At 33.9% G+C, this 23,559-nt stretch overlaps 1 protein-coding gene across 1 annotated transcript in view; it reads left to right on the top strand.

Moving 5' to 3' along the window:
- The first annotated feature begins 15,919 nt into the window (after nucleotides 1-15,919).
- LOC145278085 (collagenase 3-like) overlaps nucleotides 15,920-23,559 on the top strand; it is a 28,402-nt gene continuing 20,762 nt past the window's right edge. The window contains exons 1-2 of the mRNA XM_080130350.1: nucleotides 15,920-16,410; nucleotides 22,821-22,903. Of these exons, the coding sequence (XP_079986476.1) occupies nucleotides 16,285-16,410; nucleotides 22,821-22,903 (209 nt within the window). The 5' untranslated portion in view covers nucleotides 15,920-16,284. The remainder of the gene's footprint in view (nucleotides 16,411-22,820; nucleotides 22,904-23,559) is intronic.

The raw sequence follows: 23,559 nt of genomic DNA, 5'->3' as shown, positions 1-23,559 counted from the left end.
AAGGCTAGACAATGTAAAGGAGAGGATGACTTTCAAAATATCAGCGAAAAAAGTGGCCCCACCCCCTCTGTAGAAAAGTGCCTAGTTGAAGGGGAGGATATTAATGTTTTTTACCAATTTTTCGATATTTGTCGTATGAAAGATCGAACTTTAAAACGATACTGATCTTGGTAAAATCTGTCGCCTCTATTGAAAGTTTAAGGCAGACATGAAAACAGACATACATACATACATTTATATATTGGTAACTGAAAAATTTCGACCCAAACTGATAAAAAAAGCTTGCCCTATCTCTGAATACCCTTTATGTAAAGTTTCAAATATTAAGAACAGAAATTGTCTGAGTAATTTGGAAGAGACCGCAGAGGTCAATTTTTTTTAACTTTGACCCCTATTATGACCCCTAAACATTTATTGTTTTGGGCTCAAATCAATGTATTGAGTTAGATCCATGTCCAAGGAACCTATATCTAAAATTTCACGTCTTTACACCCAAAATTGTCGCAGGAGTTTGGTAGAGTTCTTAAAGGTCAAATCGTTGAATTTTGACCCTTTACAGCCAAAGTTCTGGCTGAAAACCGATTACAAAGATTTTCCCAAATCTCAGTACCCTGTATATCAAATTTCAAGTCTGTATATTAAAAATTTACAGAGTTATTTCGTAGGGAAATGTACACAGACACAGAGATACACAGATACTCAGATACTTTCACTTTTATACATGTATAGATAGACTAGCATTTGGGCCCGGCGTTGCCCGGGTGTTTGGAGGTGTATGCTGAGCAAAAAAAAAAATGGTCAATTTTTTTTAATTTTTACCCATATTATGATCCCTTAACAGTTATTGTTTTAGACCCAAAATTGTCGGAGGAGTTTGGAAGGGTTCTTAAAGGTCAAATCGTTGAATTTTGACCCTTTTACATCCAAATTTCTGGCTGAAAACCGATTACAAAGATTTTCCCAAATCTTAGTATCCTGTAAATCAAATTTCGAGTCTGTAGACTAAAAATTGACACAGATATATCTATATATCTATAAAAGTGAAAGTGTCGTCTGTGTGTGTGTCTGTCTGTGTCCATTTCCATACACAATAATAATTTTAATACATGAACGTTTATCAGTTCCAAAAAATCTGAATATTTATCAGTTCCAAAATATATTAATGTTTATCAGTCCCAAAACATGAATGTTTACAAATTCAAACTTTAACGGTTTTAAGTGCAGACATCTTTTTAATAAATAAATATATTCATTTACTTTTTTTTTTTAATTCAATATTTCCAATTATAACATATTCTTCATCAGGAAAATCCAGGTTTGATTTGATTTCATTTTTTATATATTTATTATATGACATGCGTTGACAGATGCTCACACTGGAACGAACATCCAAGGCTTCAACAACATCTGAAGACGTCCTAGGAATTACCACCGCCATGCGACGTAAAAATTACGTTTTAATTAATTAAATGAAACATGGATTTTCTTGATAAAAAATTTTATTATAATCCGAAATATTGAAATAATAAATAAATAAATTGATTTATTTGAAAAAAAAATGTCTGCAAAGTTTTGGTCTTAAAACCGTTAAAGTTTGAATTTATATTTCATCTATCAACAATGCTGAAAAAAAAAACAGTGAATCCCTATGTAATATATGAATGTCTATATCAATTCCAAAATATGAATGTTTATCAATTCCAAAAAATATAAATGTTTATCATTTCTAATACACATGAATATTAACTCAACAGTTGATTAATATGAACGAGTTAAAAAGTATGTAGGGATTATTACTTGCGAAACTATGGGACTGAGAATGTCGGCTGGGTTTATGGATGTTTATTATGTCGGGCCTTTTGGCTAGGATCACAGTTATGTAGAGAAAGATATGCAGAGAGAATGTTTTGAAAGAAAGGAATGTTTAGCTAAAATATTTATTTTAAAATCTAACGGAGAAGTTTTAATTTATTTTTAGGAATGTTTATGAATAAAAAATAAAATTTTACGATTTTTAGGTATAAAGTACTTTTAGTAGCTACTGAACCCTTGAAAAGATAATAAAAAAGAAATAGCCGAATTGAGTTGTCTCCCCTTGTGAGTTGTTCGTCCTTGAATTCAATCAAACATGGCGGATGGTTTCTCACTTATGGAGCATCTTACAAAATTTGCTTTTCTTAAATAAGCTACTTGATCAAATTATGTGATTTTTGGAATATGCCAAACTGTAGTGATTACGTTGAATACTAAATGTTTTCAAATATGAATAACTACTCGTTTGCGCAAGAAATAAATGCGATATTCTTTCTCGGCGTACCCAAAAACTTTTAAAAGTCGACAATTCAAAGGTGAATGTCGAGGTTGCCCGCCTAGAATTTCGGTAAACTAAAAAAATACCGGTTTATGGTAATAATTATACCATAGCGATGTATGTGATATCATCTATGGTAAAAACTTATATTTTATATGTAATAAATTATAAAGAAATTCTGTTTCGCAGGCAATTAAAGACACTTGCTATGGTATAATTATTATAATAAATCCTGGGCAACACCGATTAAATTTTATAAATAAAAAAGGAGCATATAATGTATGGGTGGATGGATTTTGCTCACATGGAAAATTGGCCCTGTGTCTGACTAACTCTGCCCTCGTGGGGATGCAAGTAAATGAGGACATTAGTTTTAATTATTTTTCTCTAACCCCATACCACCCCCTTTCCCCGAGCATCGGCGTTGAAAATAAGGAAAAATAAAACTACTAAATACAGTGAAAGAAACGGATGACCCAACAATAACTAATGAAAAAGGGTTACTTAAAAATTAAGAATAAACGAAAAAAAATGACCTCTGAATTAAAAAATAAAAATGATAATTCCGCTTCGAAGAATATTTCGAAATGAAAACAAATCTATTACAGAAAATATTTAATAACGTGCTCTGTTTTAAACAATTTTTGCAAAAAATTAAACTATCACAGTTATTCCCCCTTTGGTTTTCTGGTTTAAAAATTAAACGGTTTCACATTTCAGATAAAATAAGTTAAATCAAATATAAATTGAAATGGAAATAAACTAAATAATTTAATTTTAAATTATGTTTTTAAATAATACAGTTTAAACGAAGCTATTATGTCGAATAAGTAATATCATCGAGCTAATTATTTAAATAGATTTAATTTAATTTGATATGCTAATGACCGTAACTCAACCAATGTAGATGTGGTTTGGAGAATGCTATATATAGAACTTACGCATAAAATATAATGTCTCCTTTGACAGAAATATACTATTATGGGCGTTAGAATTTCTTAACCATTTCTTTATGAAAACAGCTTTTCACTGATATTAACAATTAGTATAGATATCCTGAAAAATTGATCCATAGAAAAACTTTTAACTGATGATTGAACCTTCTTTATGATGTTTTATGATATAAAAATCTGCAAGGGAATGTTACCAATACCAAAATAATGGTCAGTCCCCCTGTTCAGTTTCTTGAAAAAGGATTCAATATTTTGAAAGTATTGGGTACACAAGTAAAATTTTGTCATAATTTTCGTTAATATTTACATGTAAATTATGATTCTAAAATCATAAGTAAACTGTATTTTGCTTTTTACGGCATTATTTTTTTTTTAGATAATATGGAACATAATAATCGAGTGAATGATAATATTAATAATATTAATAATATTAATCTTAATAATAATGAAACAGCATTATAAATTATAAATAATATGAAATTATTAACTAAAAATAAAGAAAAGAATTATAGAATTAAAAGAAGGGAAATACAAAAACAATTCCTAACCATGGGTCGATATTTTGCATTAATGGATAAACAGCTGTAAATGGGAAAATATTAAGACATAAAAGATTCTCGAGATATCCGTTTAGTTAAAAGGGACGGAATCATTCATGCGAAACTAGGGCTTTTAATCAAAATCTGGATTTTCCTTTTAATAAGTTGAAATCATTTTTGATTGAAAAAAAAAACTGTGATTAAATGAAAATGTGATGTCATAATCGTCTAAAGGTCCAGCTGCTACAGCAATGTTTATTCCCAACTTTGTATATAAACAGAAGCCATGTTTTGGTGACAAGAGAAACTCTCTTGGAACGCATCAGGAACAAAGGGGAAAGTGTTGATGTCTTTTTGGTCCGCGGTGGCCGCAAATCCGATTTTTCAAGTAGTCACTCCTAGCAGCGCTGCACAGAATGCAACACTCGGGTTTTCAGACAATTTAAATGTTGACGTGAGGACATTTTATAATCTAATGGTTTCATTATTTCACCACATACTTAAAATTGGACACAAATTAATTGTTTTATTATTTGGATCCCGAAGTATTTTATGCGTGCAAACAAAAGCAACAAATTACATTATTTCCCAGGATTAGTTTAGACTCAGTTCTTGAATGCTGGTTTTCCTACGCGGTGAAATACACAATCCGAGCATTGGTTAAATTTATGGAAAAATTATTTGTTCAGTGTAATCCTAAACCAGTTAAATACAAATTTAATAAATGTTTTATATGTTCTTATTTTATTTATTCATACTAGCAGGACCAGTGGAAATTCTGCGGCACCATCTTTATTATATATTCTTATATTCGGGTCTTATACAGTGTAACCCGGATATAATAGATCCGAATATAAGAAAACGGATATAAGAGAGATTTTCTCTGGTCCCAAATTAAAGCATGTGTTAATGTACAGTGTAACCCGGATATAAGAAAAACGGATATAAGAGAGATTTTCTCTGGTCCCAAATTAGAGCCTGTGTTAATGTACAGTGTAACCCGGATATAAGAAATCCTGTATAGTATAACCCGGGTATAAGATAGTTGTGAGCCTTGTTAGAAGTCTGTCATATCCGGGTTACACTGTAATATATTGCTGCTGGGCATTCTGCGGACGTTCAGTGTAAATGAAGAGCCTGCGATATTATTGAAACCCTTTTGTTAAAACTGTAAATCTATTTTTTATTATTTCAGTAATCTGGTTAATGTAGTGTCAGAATATATTTGGTTATTACGGTTTATCTCCAATATCCTTATAGTAATCCGTGACATATTTCCATTGTATATACGCCCGGTGCGAACGAAAACCTTCACGTTATAGCATCATACCATCTTTAGACAGAACAGATACTACTCTTGAATCCTAGCCAGAAGATCAAGAAGGTACATTTTAGTTTCGCGTGCGACCCAAAAGCGATATCATTTATCATTATTTAATATATTTTTTTTTAACTTTGCTTCTTTGGTGATTGGGAGATCCTAGTTATTGGAGGGGATAAAGGGTGGTAGCATACTGGGAATACTAAGTTAGTGTATCTATATACTAACTTAATATTCGTGGCATGTTGCCGCCTTCTGTCCTGTTTTTAATAAATAGGATCTCCCGATCAAATAATGCATAATCTGGAAACCGTGACACATGTACGTACGTTAAAGATGCTATGGTATTAATATATAGATTCATTTATAATTTTTTAGTACAAAGTTTCACAATAGTTCGATAGTGCAGAGCAAGAGTTGTAATAGAAGTATTTTAATCTCTACTCCTATAAATTTGTTTGTGTGTGTGTGTGTGTGTGTGTGTGTGTGTGTGTGTGTGTGTTCATATTAAAAACTCTTTTTACTATTTATTTAAAAAGAAAATACAACATTTTTATACATAAGCGTCCAAAAGTTAAGGAACGATCGATCATTTTTTGTTTTTTAATGGCTACTAACTTTATTTATGAAAAAGGAAAATAAATTATTTTGTGTATTTTTGCCCGATTATTATTACTGGCAATGTCATAGATATGTAGTAGATTGGTTTGTTTTAATGCAAAAAAAAAAAAACGAAACAAAAAAACAAGATACAGATAATTATAATAGAAACACTTTTTACTAATACTGTAAGTATTTTAGACTAACACCTTGGCTAAAAAATTATATTTTCCTTTTATTTTATTCGATTTTCATTTTGTTTTATGCGATTGCATATGGACACCTTGAAAATTTTGCTGGAAAAACGCACAAACAATTATTTTTAAATTGAAACTTTCGTACATTAATTTAACCTAAAATGATGAATAATCATCATTTTCATTTGTAGGAATCTTCACTAACCCGAAGTCTGATTGGCAAGGTTGTAAAACTAGGCGTAATCGTTTAGACCCCCACCCCCCAAAAAAAAAGCATACAGAATGTATTTCCATGGGGAAATTATTTTTGGTTAGTGTTCCGAAATGTTACAATGCCTCTGAAATGCAATAATCATTTTACGTCCAATTAATATTGAAACGGATCTCCACCCTAAATTTTGGAAGTCGTCATTGCCCTGGAACAGCTCACAGAAGAAGGAGAAAATGTAACCACAAAATCAGATGCATCTTTAATTCTCAACTCGGTATTGTCTTTCCGTTTCTTTTATTTCTGAGCTTTGGAAAACTATTCTGCCAGAAATCAATGATACCCAGAAATATCTTCAAGAAAAGGGGATGTAGTAAAAGTCAAACCCAGGAGCTTGTCAAAACATGAAGCCTCCCCATGACGAGAGCCATTCATTTCAATTGATACCAGATTGGCATCAGAGCGTAGATGATGTAGAGATAGAAGCTTGGTTTTAGATGCATTAAAAGTAACCAGCCACCTCTTTCCCCATTGTTTAGGAAAAACAAAATTCAAATTATCATACATTTGTTGAAATATCGGATAATTATGCGAAACAAAATTGTATTTTAGTCAGAGAGACCGATTATTTAAAAGTGTAATTGTAATTAATATTTGTTTTCTCAACATTTAATGATTATTTATATTTTATTAGTTACGAAAATGTTAATTTTGCATTAAAATATATCTCTATTTAGTGTTATCATAATTTTCTTAAGAATATTTGAATTCACAAATGTGTAAGAAAATCTTTCTAAAAAAATCGCAACACACGCATTCGGAAAGTTTAGAATTTTTTACTCGATAAATAAATAAAAATGGAAAGATATATAGGGATGTCTTCATCTTATTTTGTTACACAAAAGAAAAAGAGAAATTATTTATAGAAAAGGAGAGAAGTTATTTGAAGTAAAGGAAAGGCTATTTAGAGAAATAGAAGATTATCTAAGGGGAACAGGAGTAATAATTTAATTTTTTTTTAAAATGACATTATCAACGTAAGACTAGACTATAAATATTTTCAATTTCAGAATCTCGAACAATATTTACGTATTATTTGGTAAAAAGAAAGAAGAAAAAAACGCAGGAACTTGACATTAGCCCAAGTAAGCTTTTCTATCAAAACTGTACTTAGAATTTGTCCCCTGTCGTGGAAGATTTACGTAAGAAAAATATGATTTTTTTTTCATTGAGTTTTGTCTTCGTTCTTGGGCGATTTCTAGCAAATGATTCATTGTCAGAAAATACTTATCGTCATAAGAGATTGTAAAAAGTCTGTAAGCAATTAAAAAGAAAAGTTTAATTTTCCCCGACATGGTGCCATCAGCTAGAATCGAAACCAAAACATTTAGATGTTGTTATCGATTAGAAGATTAAACAACTTGAAGAAACGAATTTTATGTGAACATGCCCAGAAAGAAGTAACAATATATCGACTAGCTGAAATGAACATTTTGCATTTCAACAGGTCGATATATATCTGTACGCGTTATTCATCCATTCAAACAAAGATTTTACACGTTATAAACCATTCTTGATGTATAAATTACTATTATCTGTTAACTTCGGTGTTATGTCACCAGTAGTTTAAGAGTTTATCTGCTAAATATTAACACGCAACCTGGAAAAACGCATAAACCTGACATTAGCCCAAGTAAGCTTTTGTATCAAAACCTGTACTTAAAATTTTCCCTTGTCGTGCAAAATTTCCTTAACAAAATTATGAACTATATTCATTGAATTTTGTCGTTGGTCGTTCATTCAGTAATGCATTCATTACAAACAATACAGTTTTAACTTTGTTATGAAAATTGAAAAATTTGAAAAAATAGTTTTCTCCAAGTTTAATGATTATTTATATTTTATTAGTTACGGAAATTTATATCTTGGGATGAAATAAATGGCTATTTTATGTTGTCATAATTTTCTGACATTTCTTTGAATTCAGTAAATGTGCAAAGAAAACTTTCCAAAGAAACAAAAAAAAACACACGCATTCGAAAACTTGAAAATTTTGGTTTGAAATTAATATTTCTTTTGTCTAATTTTTTTTTTTACATGGGGGTCACCACTTATCAAGACCCGAAGGCTACTCAGGGATAAGGGTTATTGCGTGTACAGTAATCAATGAGAGAGTATTGTAGTAATATTGGAGGTTTGATAGGGTGTCTTACTTAAGGGAGCGGTTTGTCAGGATTTAGTCTATGTTGGACTTGAAGACATCCAAGTTGTAGTCAGGTGGGAAACAGGCAAGCGGCAGAGAGTTCCACTGGCGTGCAGTTCTAAGAAAGAAGCTTTGCTCATGGAATCTACGTTTGGATTTAGGCACAGATAAAGAGTGGGTAAAATTATTGACAGTAGTTTCAGCCAGACGGGTGTTTCTCGTGAAAGATTGGCGAGGGGGACAAGAGATTGGAGCTCAGACGAGCACCTGCCATGGAAATAACGATAAAACAAAGACAGGCTCGCAACGTCTCTTCTGTGGGAGCGAGGTTGCAGGGAAGAGAAAAGGGCATCCCCCACTAAACCACGAAGTCTATTTTGTACTCTGTCAAGGCAGGATAGGCTGTTTTTAGCAGCTCCTGCCCACATGTGGCAGCAGTACTCCATCCTTGGACGTACTTGGCTTCTATACAGATAGAGAATTGCATCAGTAGTGAGATATCTTCTGGAGCAGTAGAAGGATCCCACCATTTTCCCAGCGTCCTTGGCAATAGACCTGATGTACGTGTTCCATCTCAGATCAGGAGTAAAGGCCAAACCCAAAAGCTTGTCAAAACATGGAGCCTCCCCAAGACGAGAACCATCCATTTCAATTGATTCCAGATGGGGATCAGAGCATTGATGATGTAAAGATAGAAGCTTGGTTTTGGATGCATTAAAAGTGACCAGCCACCTCTTCCCCCACTGTACCCGCGCTCAAGATCAGGGGAGAGAGAATTAGAGAGAACTTTGTCATTTACGGCCTTTGATGTGTTGTCATAGATGGTCGTGTCATCAGCATAGATGTCAACGAATGGTTTAAGTATGTGTTTTGGGAGATCATTGATGCAGATCAAGAAGAGAGTTGGGCCAAGGATGGACCCCTGAGGGACTCCAGCATTAATACTGTGGGCTTCTGATTTCTGCCCATCAATCACTACTCTTATGAACCTATCGGAGAGAAATGATTTAATGATTGAGAAAACATTTCCAGTAATACCGTAGCTGGAAATCTTGTGAAGTAGGCCCTTATGCCATACCTTATCGAAGGCCTTCGATATGTAAAGAGCAATTGCCCTGGAAAGGAAGTCTTTGTCAAGAGATTCACTAATCCTATGAGATATAACCGTTAGCACATCTGCTGTAGATCTTGCAAAGCGGAAACCATATTGCATGTCACTAAGAAGGTTGTTTCTGTTGAGGTGGTTGTCTACTTCTTTATTTAATATGGATTCCAACAACTTACTCATGACACACATGGTCTGTACTGAGAGGGAGATGACTTTTCACCTGAATTCTTAAATACAGGGCATACTGATGAGGTTTTCCAGGGTGTTGGAAAGTACTTCTCCTTAAGGCAACGCTTAAACAGTTTTGTAAGTATGGGGGCAAGTTCTGGTTGGAGCTTTTCCAGCACTATAACTGGAATGCCATCAGGGTCAGTTGCTTTACTGGAATCAAGTTCTTGATTAGCTTGGCGACTTCACACACAGATATTTGTATGTTGCATAGCATGTTGTCTGTTATAGGAGGAAATACGGGGAGTTGATGGCCTTCGTTGCATAGAGTAGAATTGACTGCAAAGTTCTTGACAAATAGTCTGGCCTTGTCTGATGCTGACGAGATGACCTCAGGTCCATTGATGATGGTTGGGATAGAACGCACGTTTCTGTTCAGGACCCTGTTTGCTATTTGCCAAAACTGGTGGGAACTAAGCCGCTGCTCAGCTACTTTGAATTTAACGGACTGAGCATATAGCTCTCTTGCATTTTTTATTACTCTTTTACAGTGGTTGCTGGCATTCCTGAAAGTAGCTTTAATCTCAGTACATATATTACGTTGGTAGCTATGGAAAAAGTGATTTCTGTGCGCGATGGCAGCAGCACATTCTGGGGAGAACAATGGCTGGCTGTTAGGTTTTTGTTGTAATTTTTTATATGGTATGAATCGGTCTATGCCTACAATTAACCATTCGGTCGGGTCTGATACTATGGAGGACACATCCTTTTTAAACATGGAATGCAGAGGTATATCAGATATGAATGTACGGAAGCTATCCCAGTCAGCCTTAGAGTATCGATATACAGTACGGTGAAGAGGTACGTCTGAAGACTTATTATATTTCATTTTTATCTTAACTGCTACAACAGAGTGGTGGGAGGATCTCAAAGGAGATAGAACGGAACATGAAAATAGCTCAGGGGAAGTTGTGAGGAAAAGGTCTAGAAGGCTTGTATACTGACCGCTAGTATCGGGCACACGGGTGGGTTCGTGAACAATCTGAGTGAGGTCATAGGCAGTGGCAAAATCATGACAAAACCTCCCCTCATCATCTGTTTTATTTGAGTGGGTCAGCCATTCCACATTATGGACATTGAAGTCACCGCAAATGTGAATGTTAGCCGAAGGATGAGCAGACAGGATGTCAATTTTGTCAGATATGCTCTTAAAGATAGTAACCCCACTGTTGTGGGGGCGATAAAGGGCAAATATAAATGCAGTGGTGTAAGCTAGTGCAACCCGGAAGCACATATAAGGTAAATTAGGGTCTTCTCTGGAGATATCCCTACCACATGGAAAGCTATCTTTGATGTAGGCACATATTCCATGCCCATAGCAATCTTGGGGGTCAGATTTAGATGTTAAGTTAGAGTATCCTTTAATTAAGAATTCGTCTAGGGAAGTGGTTGGTCCTATGCCAGTTTCACTTAGAAAGAATATATCCGGCTTCGTCTCCTGTAATTGTGTTTCAACCTCTGGAAGGTTGGAAGGTAGACCCCTGATGTTGGAGAAGGAGACCTGGTAGTAGGGGTCTACGTTGAAGAATGGGGTTCTAGGTTTATTCGTGTTTTTTTTTAGATTTGTCATGCTGAGGTTTTGGGATTTGTGGAGCAGGTCGATAGACTTTGTTGGAGCAGGACAGAGAGCGAAAGTAAGAGAGAAAAAGACAAGAAATTTTTTTGTAGCACATGATATGGTAAAGCCGTAACAATTACTCACCAGTATGGCATCGAGAGGCCCTACTAGAAACTACTGTATGGTCCAAAATCCATTCACCAAATGGCAATACAGCAGCCCCGGTACTTTGCACCTGCTGATAAGACAGCCTCCTTAGTGGTTAATCCAAGGTTCGGGTCCCTGACTATCAGGTGGGTAACGTCAGCCCAGATGAAACGTTTACCTCCAGCACCCTTACCACAAGGATAGACATAGAAACAGAAATTTTCCGACATCTCAGGCTACTGTTTACAAAGTACTACCGACCTGGAAAGCAGCTTTTTCTTCACCCTTTGTCAGAAAAATAATCATTTGAAATGAGGACTGAATTACAAAATAGGAGAAGCGAGAGTTACTAGAGCTGCTAATAACACATCCACATGTATTATCTACTCTCCGTTTAAAAAAGGAGGGAAGGTGAGGACTTATTAATGTCTACTTAGTATGTCCGTTGCCCTATTCCCAACTTAGGGTAGTACTTGAAGATAATCTCCCCTCCCATGTTAATGCATAGATACTTTTTTCCTTTATCTCATACGAAAATGTTCGATTATTCTAGCTACACCCCTTAATAAATATGCTATAATGGAACTTTTATCAAATTGGAAGTCTGGTTATTTTAACTCGTTTAAAAATCTGGTTAAGAAGTGATACCTTTAGGGTTACGTATTAACTTTAGACTAGCTAGAAGTAATGCATACTTTAGAGAAAAAAAAAACCCGCATGTTTTTGAGTTCAGATAATATGCAAATATAATTTGGGAAATGTTCAATTTCATGGGAGACTTTTTTTTTCGTTTTAAATATAAGAAAAAAGTATTGGTTAATAATAGATAATAACAATAAACATTTAGGAAAAGATAGATAAAAAGAAAACAAGACTAATATTCAGGATTAAAGTCGAACCTGGAATAAGGAAAAAAAAAAGTAAAACATGTTAGTGTTTTAGGATAGCATATTTCAAAGTTACGAGTAGAAAAGTTTCTTGCTTTGGGGTCCAGAGTTCGACTTAGCTTGGAGTTCATAGCGTAAAGAGGAGTTATGCTAGCCCTAATTGATACAGAAATAACAAGAAAATGTGTAGGTATGTCTTCGTATATTTAATTTAATGTCTGCAGCTCATAAATTCTCATAAAGCCTGTACTTAGCATTTGTCCCCTGTCGTCCAAGATTTTTGTTAAGAAAAGCATGAATTTTCAAATAGAGTTTTGTCTTAGGTCGTGAAAGATTCTCGACAAAAATATAATTATTGTCCAAAAATACGCATTGTCTTAAAAGATTTTAAAAAGATCTACAAGAAATTTTTACACTTTTATTATCCCAGCCTCTAAATAAATTTCCGATGATCGCAAAATACGTTTAAATACATTTAAATTCATACAGATTTCGTATTTATTAATACAAAGACATGATTTAAATTTTTTAATAACTTATTGCTATGAGCTACTTGGCCTTTTAGCCCAGATCCGGCAGATACTGCAAGCAAAGACCAGATGTGGGGGCAACTCCACATACCTGACCTTTAACCAGCTCCCATTTCCCACCTCTCGGGAGCTGGTCCCCTTTCCCCTCCCCCTCCCTCTCTCTCCACATTAAAAAACGGCCTTGTGCCTAATTTGCTCAGTGGGGAAGCAAATAAATACAATCTGTTCCGGCAGATACTGCAAGCAAAGACCATATGTGGGGGAAACCCCACATATAAGACCTTGGTCAATATAGGGACAACCCTTCATACCAATTGTCACTATCCAGCTCCCCTACTCTCCGGGGAGTTGGTCCCCATTTCCCCTTCACTCCTCACATTAAAAATCGGCCTTGTGCCTAATTTGCTCGGTGGGGGAGCAAATAAATACCTCAAAGTGTAGTATCTGTTCTTCAGATGCTTCACTTCCATTTCTTGTTCTCATTCAGTGGAGGAGAAATCCTTCACGACTGAGACAATTTTTTATTTTTGTACCTTTCCTCCACATTAAAAAACGACCCTGGTGTCTAACTCTGTCCCGTGGGGAGGCATTGTAAATAGGTACAATCGAAACCTTAATATATAGCGTTCCAGCTGCGTTCTCTGCCGATGTCGTTATCGAGAGAAAGACAATAAAGTCTTATTATTAGAATGAAGACTTTTATCAAACTTGAAGAATTGAATTTTATATGAGCATGCGATAAAAATATGTCGGCCAATTGAAATGAACATATCGCATTTCAACTCACCGATATTATGCGTTATTAATATTAATAAAAAAAAAAAAACAGTTTATTAGTTATAAACCATCGTTGGTGTATGATTACTATTTCCTCTTAATTTCAATTTTATGGACACAGTAGTTTAAGAGTTTACCTATTGAATATTTACACATACACATACATCTACTATTTTATTTATATAGATTTTTTTTCTTAGTAAATTTTGAATTATATATTAAAGAAATATGAATATGAAATATGAAGATATATTTAACTACGGATTTCATTTGGTTTCAACTTGACTTTTGTAATTATTCTCGAAAAGATGATGTGTGGGCATTTAATCTCGGACAAATTGCAATGGAGGACAAAAGATGCATGTTGAATTTGATTTGAAAGAAACGCTTAACAAGAATATAAAATATGTGATACGGAAATTGTTAAAAAAAAAATTTAAATTAAATATATCTTAGCAATTTAGCCAAGAATAAGAAAGACTTCACGAATAAAAAATGAATATTTTTAACATTCTCAAGAAATAACTTATTAGTTTAAAACATAAAAACGTTCTCAAGAATTTTCCTTGTAAGTTGAAATCATTTTTTATGAAAAAAATGATGAATGAAGGTGACGTCATTATCGTCTAAATGTCTAAAGAAACATTTCTTCTCAAGTATAATCGTGTGTGCTTGTTTTTTTTTTTTTTTTTTTTTTTGTTTGTTTGTTTTGTTGCGTTTACTTTGTTTTTTTTTGTTTTTTGTTTTTTGTTTTTTTTTGTTTTTTTTTTTTTGTTTGTTTGTTTTGTTGCGTTTACTTTGTTTTTTTTTTGTTTTTTGTTTTTTGTTTTTTTTTCGAATGTTGTTTTCTTTACGCAACGTTCTGATTACTTCTCTCTTTGCTGCACCACTCCAAATTACGAGTTCCGTTCTCACACCATAACAATAATGATCATACATCATTACTAACAAAGTCCAGATCTTAAACTTTGATCTTGACCGTGAAAAATAGTGTGCACCATCTCTAGGTCGGAGACCATCATCATGTCATGTTCGGTCATTATCGCTTCAGTAGTGTGGATAGTAGGAAAGTATATATACATAGACTATGACTTTGACCTTGGACTTTAACCTTGAAAAATGGTGTGCACCATCCCTACCTGGGAACCATCATCATGTTAGGTTTGGTCGTGATTGGTTCAGTAGTATGGGCTGTAGAAGAGTTGTACACACAAACACACATACGCGGACGTTACTATTTTATATATAGATAATGATATTAGAAAAGGAGACTACATCAAAAGGAGTTCACTTTCATATTCTTATTCAGGATTGCCAGATTTTAAAACCAAATTTTGCGAATTTTGGCCTTTTTTAGAAGCAGTGTAACGTATGAACTAACAAAGTAAAGTAAAGACAAAATATTATTTGTATTTTGGTGGATTTGATTTTTAAGTTACAATCAAACAAACGATGTCCAAAGAGACAAAATGATTTTTTGGTGTGCTTTTAATTGTTTGTTTTGGTTTTCAATAGAAATATCTCCGTACTTATGACTACATAAATGATGCGGACGAACGCTCAGTCGATTATGCCGAACGCAGAATAGACGCCATTAGACAATATGTCTACGCTAAAATACCTGTTACTCTCTTTACAAGTATATATATTTGACCACTAAATTAATATTATATATTATACATTTTTAATTTAAGTTGAAATCAGATAAACTATGTTCTAGTGATATAATAATAAACTCTTTTTTTTACTAATTGAAACTCTGTGTTTTTTCTGATAGGAATATTTCCGAACTTATGGCTACATGAATGATGTAGACGCACGCTCGGTTGATTATGCTGAACGTTAAACAGACGTTGTCAGGTAAGTTTTTTTTACGATGAACAGCGATTTCTCAGGTAGAGTATGTCTCTTTACGCTCGGGCAAATTGCAATGTAGGACAAACGATTCATATTAAATTTTGGTTTGAAAGAAATTCTTAACAAGAACAAGAATATATGATACGGAAATTGTAAGTTAAAACTCTCTTAACAATTTAATAATGAATAATAAAGATTTCACGAATAAAAATGAACACAAAATGAAATTTCATTGTACATTTCTAACATTCTTAAGTTGGTTTAAAACATAAAAAATGTTCTCGGGATAACCTGAAAGAAAATTGCTTATCAAGGTCTAAAAGCCACTCTTGGATAAGGGTGTAGGAGATTACCAGTTCTTGATTAGCAACACTTGGAGAGGGTTTTAAATAATGGTTTAAATGGCTAGAATATGAAAGCGGCTATGTTGCATGCAACATGGACGCATTCTCGTTGTATTTTGTTCCATAGACAGAAAAATTGGCTAATCAATATTTTCCATTAAATCCAAACATTTAAAATTAAAAAAAAAACAATGAAATTATATCGCAAATTTTCAAATTCTCAAGATAAATCGTCAAAACGTTTATGGAAAAAGAGAAAAATTATTGATGCGAAACTTTTTATCATTTTGAGTTTTGTTTTTTTAAATTTAATCAGTTTGAAATCTGAATTGTCCTTTTAATGACTTGAAATCATTTTTGATGTGAAAGTGTGATCAAATGAAGATATGACGTCATCATCCTTTAAATGTCCAGCTGCTACAGGAATGTCGACCCAATAAGTCTGTATATAAATAGAAGCGAGATTTAGTGAGATTGGAGAAACTCTCTTGAAACGCATCAGGAACAAAGAGAAAAATGTTGACGTTGTTTGTATTTCTTCTTACTTGGTCCGCAGTGGCTGGGAATCCGTCCTCGCAATATGTAACTCCTGGCAGCGCTGAACAGGAGATAACACCAAGTTCATATGATTTAAATGTTGACGTGAGTGAATTTTTTTTTTATTCTCGGAGTTTCGCTAGGTGTATCAGAATTTTTGTAGAAATTTTTGGCACCCTTAACACGAAACTACAAATAAAATATAAAAAAACTCGTAATTTCTCTATTAAAGGTGGGTTGTTTATTTTCTTTATGGATTATACTTCCAAAATAAACCATTAAAGTTGTATAAAAAGTAATAGAAATATTTTTTAAAAAATAGTAATGAAATTAATTAAATGTTACGAGTTCAGTATTTTTCAATTTTTAAACCTTAAAAATCTATCAAAATTTTTCTATTGATTCTATTTTTACGATATTTTCAGGGTCAATGTGAAATTTTATGCTCTTTATAATAAACCGAATATAATATTTTAGACAAACGTTTTTTTTAATTCACGTCCATCCCATTTTCAAATGTCTATTAAAAAGTAAATAATTAATTTATGTACCAAAGTTTTATATATCACAAATTGAAGATAAGAGATCAATAAATAATATATTCAAATTTAAAACAAAAAAAGAGTGTTTTTTAGAAATTTACCTGTAAAGTCCGAAGTTTAAAACTTTTTTTTAAAAAAACACGTTGTTTTTTTTGTTTTTGTTTTTTCTTTTTGTTTTTTGTTTTTTTGTTGTTTTTTTTTTACTGAAACCTTGGTCATTGCTCCTTTAATTGAAAACAAATTAGGGCTTGAATTACATTTTTCGAGGAGTTATAAGCTTCGAAAGATAGCGGGTGGAATTATTCAATAGTTTTCACGAGATTTCTGACACTGCTAGAGTTTCGCTATCTTAGAATGCATACATAACAAATAAAAGCGAACTTTTTATTTAATTTTTTTTTTTTTTTGTGTTTACCAGAAACTTAGTTGGCAAAGTTTACGTATATAATTCTTAGGACAACTCTGCTGTTTTACTCGAGACATTCCTGACTTGATTTGAATGGAAATTGACTACCCCTTTTGCTAACATATTCGAGGCTAGGCGGCGCTTTATTAGTATCATTTTATTTATTAGTATCATATTCACAATGTGTAACTCCTGACAGCGCTGGACAGGGGATAAGACCAAGTTCATATGATTTAAATCTTGACGTGAGTGAATTTTTCTTTTCTAGAAGTCTCATTGCCTTCCCACAAAAGTAAAGTTGGGCACTAATATATGTGTTTTAATGTGAGTATCGAAGTAAATAACATAGGACGCCAATGGCAAATATAGCTAAGCGTTTTCAAGGAGTATTTCGAACTTTTTTTAGATGAGTAATCTATCAGTCTGTTATGTTTCAAGTTGGTCTGTCATAATTCGGCTTTAAATATCATTGTATTGGATTTCAATATACGAACAAGGTCTTAGCATCAGAATCTTAATTTTACTAATTCAAACTTCCGGTAGAAATAGCGTAAAAAGAAGTATATTTACATACGGCAAACATTTTCATCTTTTAGCGCACAGATTAAATAGACGTATTATTTTGACGTGTTTCTGTTTTCTTCTCTTTTTAAAATTTATATACGGTTTATATCATTTAAACTAAAAAGCTCATTATAAAATAAAGTTTGTAAAATTTGTTTCTTGTTAATGGGTCTCAAATTTTATTGAATTTCGTTTGAAAATAATGGGCAACCTACCTTTTATTCGCGTTTGTAATGATTGTCTTCGCGTCATCATTTCATTGGTTGATTTGAGTCAGGTAATAGTTTACTTATCTCTCCACGGTGACAAAGTTAGACACAAGGTCGCTTTCATATACAGGGTGGTCAAAAAGTCAGGTAACATGTTAAAGGTAGAAAAAACAATATGATCCATTATAATCTCTATTCGTTTAATATTATTTCTTGGATAAAATTTTTCCACAACGATGGATTGGTCGCCGTGGCCCAGTTGAATGGCCAGCCAGATCTCCGGATCTTACCTCTCCTGATTTCTGGCTTTGGGGCTATGTAAAGGATAGCGTTTATGGCAAGAAGCCTGATACAATAGCGTCTTTAAAGTTATTTATTGAAGAGGAGATTGCGCGGATATCAGCTGACATGCTTACACGTGTTACACAATCAGTGGTTAATCGCTTCCAGCGATTGATAGAGAGAAATGGACGACAATTAACAAAATAAACATATTTCATGTTTGTTTCATTTTATATTTCAATGTATGGTACTTAAATATACGTGTATTGCTAATATCGTTTTTCTTTAAAATGTTACCTGACTTTTTGACCACCCTGTAGTTAAAATCCAGCTCCCCACGGAGATGCACTCTGAATTTAGACAAAGATAAAATTGCCCCTGGTTAAAAGGATTTCTCTTTTCGTACCGAGAACCGAAAAGCTAAAATGTAGTCTAAGAATAGGAATTAAGCCAAAAAATTCTGGGAGATTTTAATCCAAGAGTTGGGTGGAACATAAATGTAGGAGTAATGCGGACTCCAAGTACATGAGAGGAGAATTATTGATACACATTTCCAGGGAGTATTTTCTAGTTCTTTTCATGAAACTGAAGATCATCATCATCATCTATTTCTTTTAAACACAGATTCACAGCACTATGAGAGTTTATATTCTGTAAGTTTCACTACGTTCCCACAAGAGTTTAGAGACATTAATGGAGGTTTTGATGTGGGAGTCGCTTTGCGTCGCATGGGAGAGCGAGGACGAATTACTACGAACATTTCCAAGAAGTATTTTTCTTCTTTTTTTTTTAAAAGATGAATACTCCTATCTCTGTAAGAGTCTCGGTCGGTCTGCCGTGTTTATATTATTTTGTTATAATTAAGCTTTAAATAACATGAAAGTGAATTGCGACACACGACATAATCACGTATACACACCGGTTCCCGTTAGATCACCGAAGTTAAGCAACGTTGGGCCTGATCAGTACTAAAGTGGGTGACCATTTAGAAATTCCGGGTGCTGTATTTGCTCTCCGATTATCGCAGCATTGTTTACAGTCGTCCAGGACCTCTCCTTACAATTGAAATCAAACAGTGCCGTTTGTGGTTAGAGATTGCGCAACCTTTCCTTTATGCCTCCAGGCTGATCAACTAGTCCTCGTCATTCCGATAGACGGGCATCCATTGAATTGCGACACATGAACCGTTCTTGGCTTTAAAAAATTTGGATCAGTAATTCACACTTCCGGTAGAAATAAGAAAAGACGTGACGTACTTTCATATTGCAGTGATTCCCATTGCTAAGCGCGCAGATTTAGTGGACGCACTTTACGAATCATCTTTTGTTTAATTGTATTCTCCTATCTCTTTTCTTTTTTTTTTTTTTTCAACGATGCTAAACCAGAAAATCTAGAAGACAATTGATAGTTCCGTTTTTTTTATTTATTTTAGTCTTTCATCAGACCAATTCCAAATAAATACGGTATTTCTATTGTAAAATATATATCTATCTAGCTAGCTAGCTAGCTAGCTAGCTTTTTTCTACTAAACTAATGTCATTCCATCTGCATATACATATCTATCTTAAAATTTACCCTTCTATCTTTATATATGACATTTGATCAGTAAATTAATATTATATACGAGTGGGACCCGTAGAAATTCCACGGAATAAAAAAATATATTAAATCAACAAATAAGTTTTAATAAAACTGATACTTTTTCTGGTTAGCGCAAAAAAAAATATTTCGGGCAGAAAAAAAAACTAATAAAACGCAGCAAATATGAATTTATAAATCTTTTTTATGAAAATAATGTCCACTGTATTTTAGATATAGAAGTGACCCAAATGAGATAAATTAATAAGTACTAATACTTACAAAACTGTTTAAACGTTGTCTTAAGGAGAATAGTTTCCCATCTCCCTGGAAAATCTCATCAGTATGCCCTGTATTTAAGAATTCAGGTGATCGCTCATCCCCCTCTCAGTACAGGCCAATAAGTCTCCTGTGCGTCATGAGTAAGTTGCTAGAATCTGTGTTAAATACAGAAGTAATCAAACATCTCAACAAAAATAACCTTCTTAGTGACACTCAATATGGTTTCCGTTCTGCTAGATCTACAGCAGATGTCCTTACAGTTATATCGCATAGGATTAGCAAATCTCTCGACGGTGGCAATCTTTCTAGGGCAATTGCTCTTGACATATCTAAAGCCTTTGATAGGGTATGGCATAAAGGTTTACTTCATAAGATCGCTAGCTATGGTATAGCTGGAAAAGTCTTCTCAATTATTAAATCATTTCTCTCTGATAGGTTCATAAGAGTAGTAGTTGAGGGGCAAAAATCAGAAGCTCACAGTATTAATGCCGGTGTCCCTCAGGGATCCATCCTGGGCCCAACTCTTTTCCTGATCTACATTAATGATCTTCCAAATCATATCCTTACATCATTTGTAGACATTTATGCTGACGACACTACCATTTATGGTAGCACATCTAAGACAGTAAACGACCAAGTTCTCTCCAATTCTCTCTCCTCTGATCTTGAGCACGTTGTACAATGGGGAAAGGAGTGGCTGGTTACTTTTAATGCATCTAAAACCAAGCTTCTCTCTTTACATCATCAACATTCTAATTCACATTTGTCATCAATTGAAATGAATGGCTCTCGTCTTCAGGAGGCCTCAAGTTTTGACAAGCTTCTGGGCTTGACCATTACTCCTGATCTTAAATGGAACATGTATATCAAATCTGTTGCCAAGGCCGCTGGAAAAATGGTGGGATCTTTCTATCGATCCAGTAGATATCTCACTGCTGATGCTATTCTCTACCTATATAAGAGCCAGGTACGTCCAAGGATGGAATACTGTTGCCACATCTGGGCAGGAGCTGCTAGAAAGGACTTGTCCTGCCTTGATAGAGTTCAAAATAGACTTCGTAGCCTCGTAGGAGATGTCCTTTTCTCCTCCTTGCAACCTCTATCTCACAGAAGAGATGTTGCGAGTTTGTCTCTGATGTATCGTTATTTTCATGGAAAGTGTTCAACTGAGCTTCAATCTATGGTCCCCCCTCGCCAAACTTTCACAAGAAACACTCGTCTAGCTGTAAACACTATCAATAATTTCCCCCACTCTTTATCTGTGCCTAAACCTAAACGTAGATTCCATGAACAAAGCTTCTTTCTTAGAACTGCACGCCTGTGGAATTGTCTTCCGTTTTCCTGCTTTCCGGATGACTACAATATGGTTGTGTTCAAGTCTAAAGTAAATAAGTTCTTGATGAGCCGTTCCATATAAGTTATCAAATTTACCAAATTTTCATTACTAATGATTACTATATTGACCAATTTCTACTGTACACTCTTTAAACCTTATCCTTGAGTGGCCTCTGGGCCTTGATAATGTGGTGACGCCTTTGTAAAAAAAAAAAAAAAAAAAAAAAATTACTCAGAAAGTAATATTGTGCTACATAGTTCAATAATATTTAATTTACTGCGTCAGTTTAGCACTTCTTGACAGATAATGTTCTTTTTTTGTGAAATTTGTTTGTTTGTTTGTTTGTTTGTTTGTTTGTTTTGTTACTTTTAGTCTTTCTTTTTTCTTTTTTTTTTTTTGGTGGTGTTGTCTTCGAATGTTCCTTTCTTTACGTAACGTTTAGCTGACATCTTTCTCTGGTGAAGAACGGATGCATGTCGAAACTACTAGTTCGTTTCTCACATTATTACAACAATGGTCACATATTATTATAATGATATTAGAAACTCTTAGCCCGTAGCAGGGTGAATTGGTATTACCCGGGCAAGCAACAGCGTTACACACTGTCATATTCTTGTCCAGGGTTGCTAGATTATAAAGCCAATTTATTTTATGGGCAGAAAATCTAACACGCAGCAAATATGAGTTTACAGATATTTTTATGAAAATATTGCCCATTGTATTTTAAATATAGAAGTAACCACAATGAGATAAATTAATAAATACTAATAAATACTCAGAAAGTAATAGTGTGCTACATATTTTAACACAAATAATATTATCACATTGTAAAATACAATCTTTAATTTATTCCGTCAGACTAGCACATCTTGACAGGAAATGGTTGTCTTTCTTGCCCATTTTTTTTTTTTTCGAATGTTCCTTTCTTTACATAACGTTTATCTGACATCTTTCTCTGGTGAAGAACGGGTACACGTCGGAGACTTCCTTTCTCACACCATTACAACAATTGTCATATATTATTATTATAATGATTATAATTGAAAACGAGCCTACATCAAAAGGGGGTTCACTCTCATATTCTTGTCCGGGGTTGCCAGATTTTAAAGCCAAATTTTGCGAATTTGGCCTTTTTGGAAGCAGTGTAACGCATGGATAAATGAAGAAAGCAATAAGCAGAATATAATTTGGATTCTGAAAGATTTGATTTTTAAGTTACAATCAAACAAACGATGTCCAAAGAGACAAAATAATTTACCTTTTTTTATATATTTAATTCTAATTGTGTGTTTGTTTTTGCTTTTTTTTTCTGATAGGAATATCTCCGTACTTATGGTTACATGAATGATGTGGACGAAAACTCAGTCGATTATGCTGAACGCAGAACAGACGCCATTAGGTAAGTTATTTGCAATGAACAATGTTTCTAGGATATGCTTTACAGTTGCGTTTAAAGACAAGTTCTATAATGAATTATTTATATTAATCAAAGATTACAGATATTAATAGCTTATATTGCAAAAATTCCAAAACATAGTAATTATGATTTAAAATGTTTGAACAATTCACCAGCAATAATATCCACCCGTATATGCGTTTCTAAAACACAGTTTTATTAGTGGAATTACATTGAAATACAGGGTGAAACGATAAAATTGTCGCCGTAGGAAAGAAGATTCCATTTCCGTTTGATGAAAACTTGTTTGTTTGTTGTTACAGATCATCTACTAGTTGGCCAGTTGTGTAAAAATTTTAAGAGCGATAGGAGCCTTCTGAGAGTGACACAATGTTCAACGAGCGAGATCGGAGATGCGACGCAGTACATTTCATGCTCTCTACGATCCAAGTTATGAAAACAGGACCATTGCCAGCGCCCACAAAATGCATTGCTGGATTGCCATGAATAACAGGGATATGTTGACGGTGATGAAAACAAAGATTACGGGCACGGTTATAGTCTTTAGTGTGGTTTCAAGTAAGGGTCACATCATGCCACCTCATCTCTTTGAAGACGGCTTGAAAGTCAACACCAAAATGTACCTGGATTCGCTGAAG

The sequence above is a fragment of the Euprymna scolopes genome, chromosome 6, assembly GCF_053919585.1.
Source record: "Euprymna scolopes isolate OS-2025 chromosome 6, ASM5391958v1, whole genome shotgun sequence".
In the NCBI taxonomy this organism is placed as follows: Eukaryota; Metazoa; Mollusca; class Cephalopoda; order Sepiida; family Sepiolidae; genus Euprymna; species Euprymna scolopes.
Note: the sequence above shows the minus strand (reverse complement) of the source record. Positions and strands in the feature narration are given on the sequence as shown.